Raw genomic sequence first — 3475 nt, 5'->3', positions numbered from 1 at the left:
GGGGGAGAAAGGCAAAACGCCCCTAATTTTGAGCTTGTGGCACAGGGAGAGCCCTGAGGTGTTGGCTTTGAAGCACCAGGTTTGAACGCTCAGCTCAGTACCTTTAACTCTTAAAAGCAGGTTTAATTTCCACTTGCTGGAAGTGCAAATTCAGGTTTAATTTCCACTTGCTGGAAATGCAAATTCAGGTTTAATTTCATGTGCTTGAAATGCAAGTTACAACACAGGATAACATAATCATGTATTATTTATCCTGGACAACTTCCCCTCTCCCCAGGAGACACTGAGCACAAATACTACACCCATCAAGCTTCATTTTTCAAGGATTACACACAAAGAGTGTCACAATTAATCTTTAACTGGCATCCAGCAGGATCAGACTATACATTCCTTAGGCTGCCACACACTGCATAATTAACCTATAAAAAGCAACAGATACAGGTTAAACATTGCTAAATATACCTTAAGATATGTTAAAGGGACTGCAAGAGAGATTTTAAAGAGCTCTGTACCTCGAGTTGTAAATTCTTTACAGATAAGTTTCTCTGCAACCACGAAACACCTCAGAGTGGTTTCCAACAAGAGAAATGAATCACCCCTCGACACTCTCCAGAGGAAGGGAGTTTATTCCCAGGGAAATACCAGGAAGTTGGAAGACAAGTGTGCACCCTTCTGGAGCTCTGACCCACAATGTAATTGTTACACAACTCTACAGGCTTCCAAAAAATATTCATACGAGCACTAATTATATTATTTAAAAATCTTGAATAACCAGACGAGATTTTAATAGATGGGTCACCAGATACTTCACAAGCACAGCTCCAAAAGGCTACAGAATTAAACTGTCAAAGAGACAGATTTCAGTCCCACTCCTTTAGCCAGAAACAAGCAATACTGCATGGAAGGCCAATTCCTAACCTGGCCACCAGAAGCGCCACAATAAACCACAAACAGGTATCACTCCTTTTTAAGGCCTCGAAATCCACCTAGTCACTGCTGCCACTGAATCACTCCCCTCAGCTTTTGGAGCATCAAAGGTTTTATCCCGGAGTTGCCATAGAAGTGTAACATTTATCACTGTGGCCTAAAGACAGAATGCTGTAAGTTATTTATAGGTGCTAAAGCCACCACAAGTGTCCTGCCCCAAAGCCAAGGCTGGAGTTTGTTTAGGGCTCGAGTTGAAAGACCAAAATTCTACACAGAGGGTTGTAAATCCTATTACTGCAGTGAGTAAGAGTGATCAAGTGTTTACTTGTAATACCTTGACTAAACATCACAGCCTGCACTAATTCCACTTTGCTCTTAAAGATGTAAAACAACAGAGCAAACAAATGACATTTGACGCGAGAAATGAAAAGTTTTCCTGTTTCTGGGGGGGGATTAATCTGGTGTCAAAGTGTCAGAACTCACCCCATGGGTCAGAAAGCATCTCTAGTTAAAGTCCTTGATGGGGATTATTGCTTGTCCAGCCATTATCAAAGTGGAATGGAGCTGAGGGGCTGGTCATTATTGATTGGCTACAGGAAAACAACAGCTGGATCTTCGAGAGGAAGCAGCACACGCATTTCCCTACCCAAAATCTGGAAAATTCAAAGTCTGTGGCTTGGCACAGAATCCCCTTTGCCTCAGTGAACACACAGTGATGCCAAGGTCTGCTGAAAACAGGACATCCCTGGTGAGCTCCCCTCCACCTCAGCACAAGGTGCAGGCACAGAGGCCCAACAGGTCCCTCACTGGAGCATTTTGACCCCCAAAGCACAAAGATGTGTTTTTGTTTCCTAGACTCAAGCCCAGCTCAATAAGAACACGCTCACAGTCACTATTTTTTTTGTTCCCAGCACAGAAAGCATCCTGCCCATGCAGCACTGTGGGTGAGCTGGTTGTTCTTCTCCCCATTAAGGTGCAGAACAGTTGCCCTCTGGTTTTCTGGAATGTGCCTTCCCTGCGCTTCGCAGCCACAGCAAACCTCCCCAGGGAGACTTCCAGCCTGAGACAGGCAGGTGAGCACTCACCCCCATCCACCTTCCTGCCCTCCCTTCCGGGCAGCTGGGAGTGGCCTGGTGATTCCCTGGTTTAGTGTTAAAAGTTATCCAAAATAAAGATACATAGTTAAATCTGTGTTAAAAGCTCGCCCTCTGGGATTTTTTCATCCTCCTTCCTGCCCGAACACCAGGATGGGAACAAGGGGGTTGTGTTTTGTTTTTTTTTTTTTACAACCTGGAACCTGTCAGCTCCCTGTTGTTCCTCCAGACATGCCCTCAGTGGTGGTGGGGGTGCAGGATTTCCCACTGCCAGGTGTATCCACTGCTCCAGGAATTCCCTGAGCAACCCCCCCTGCGCGGCAAACAATATTAAAAACACCTCCACAACACTAAAACCTGCAAAGCAGCCACCGGTGCCAGAGGAAGCCTCCGAGGGCTGGCTCTCCCTGGATCCCAGCGCGGATCCCAGGGCTGCTGTTCGACGCTCCTCTCCTCGGCAGCAACGCTGGCTTAAAAAGCCACACTGCTCCCCTCCCCCCGAAGTGTTATTTTTAACCGGGATGATTTCAGTGATCCCATTTACAGCCCCACAGCTGTAGCAGGACTGAGGAGCAGCACCTTGGGTGCGGAGACAGGAATAGGTGGCCGGGATTAAGGCGGAAGAGATTGGGAATTTCTCGGGCTGGCGTTTTCAAACCGAGCCCCGCAGAGGCTGGAAACCAAAGCCTGGGCTAGAACCAGACCTACGAGGAGATTTACGTTTTCAATATTTCTGTCACATGACACAAAACTTACTCATCTCTGCTCGGGTTCCTCCAGGTCCCCGAAGTCACAAGATTCCCCATCATCCCCTGCCTTTCCCCCTTCCCGGGGAGAGCCACTCGCTCTCCTCTCTACCTGTGCTTCACATTCGGCAGGTTTATTCATTGCCTCATTTTAGAACAAGGTTTAACCACCTCCTCGGACCAGGATTTGAATCCGCTCCCATCTCAGATTAAAAAAAATCTCCCTCAAACGTTTTTTAAGCTCTCTGTGCAACCCCCTCGTTTTTAGGGAAAGGAGGAAACAACCCTTACAGTTATCCCTTACAGTTCTGCACCCATTTCAAATCACAGGGAAAGACAGGAAGGCAAATTTGGGTGGCAGAGCAGCCTGAGAATGACTGGGAGACTTCAAGGATTTCATCAAACTGATGAAACAAATTTCTGGCTTTGAAGCACGAGCGCACAGGGAAGGTCTCTGCCTTTCAGAGAAGGCTGAAAGCTCAGTGTTTTAGGTCTGCAACCCCCTCCCCGGCGCTCTCCCAGCCTCTCCACCACACCGAGGCCTACCCTTACCGTGCCACACCGGGCACTTCTCCTTTCACCGCATAAATTAGGCTTTTTCCAGCAAAATCCCCAGCCATCCGAAAGCCTGGATGGAGCTGCGGGCAGCTCGCCGGGGGCTGAGCAGGGGAGTGAGGTGGGGAACTGGGGGGGGGGTGCTCCCCATGG

General features: G+C 48.0%; 2 protein-coding genes across 2 annotated transcripts in view; both read right to left on the bottom strand.

Moving 5' to 3' along the window:
• Positions 1-3475, bottom strand: part of GPR179 (G protein-coupled receptor 179) — a 32553-nt gene that overhangs the window by 2218 nt on the left and 26860 nt on the right. Inside the window, exon 15 of the mRNA XM_027908185.1 lies at positions 1411-2508. Within this exon, the coding sequence (XP_027763986.1) occupies positions 2493-2508 (16 nt within the window). The 3' untranslated portion in view covers positions 1411-2492. The remainder of the gene's footprint in view (positions 1-1410; positions 2509-3475) is intronic.
• LOC114070654 (puromycin-sensitive aminopeptidase) overlaps positions 1-3475 on the bottom strand; it is a 51218-nt gene that overhangs the window by 30400 nt on the left and 17343 nt on the right. The window lies entirely within an intron of this gene.

Source organism: Empidonax traillii, unplaced genomic scaffold, assembly GCF_003031625.1.
Source record: "Empidonax traillii isolate 1590-97213 ecotype Southwest subspecies unplaced genomic scaffold, ASM303162v1 scaffold1649:size159791, whole genome shotgun sequence".
Lineage (NCBI taxonomy): Eukaryota > Metazoa > Chordata > Aves > Passeriformes > Tyrannidae > Empidonax > Empidonax traillii.
This window is presented reverse-complemented; position numbering and strand designations above follow the sequence as displayed.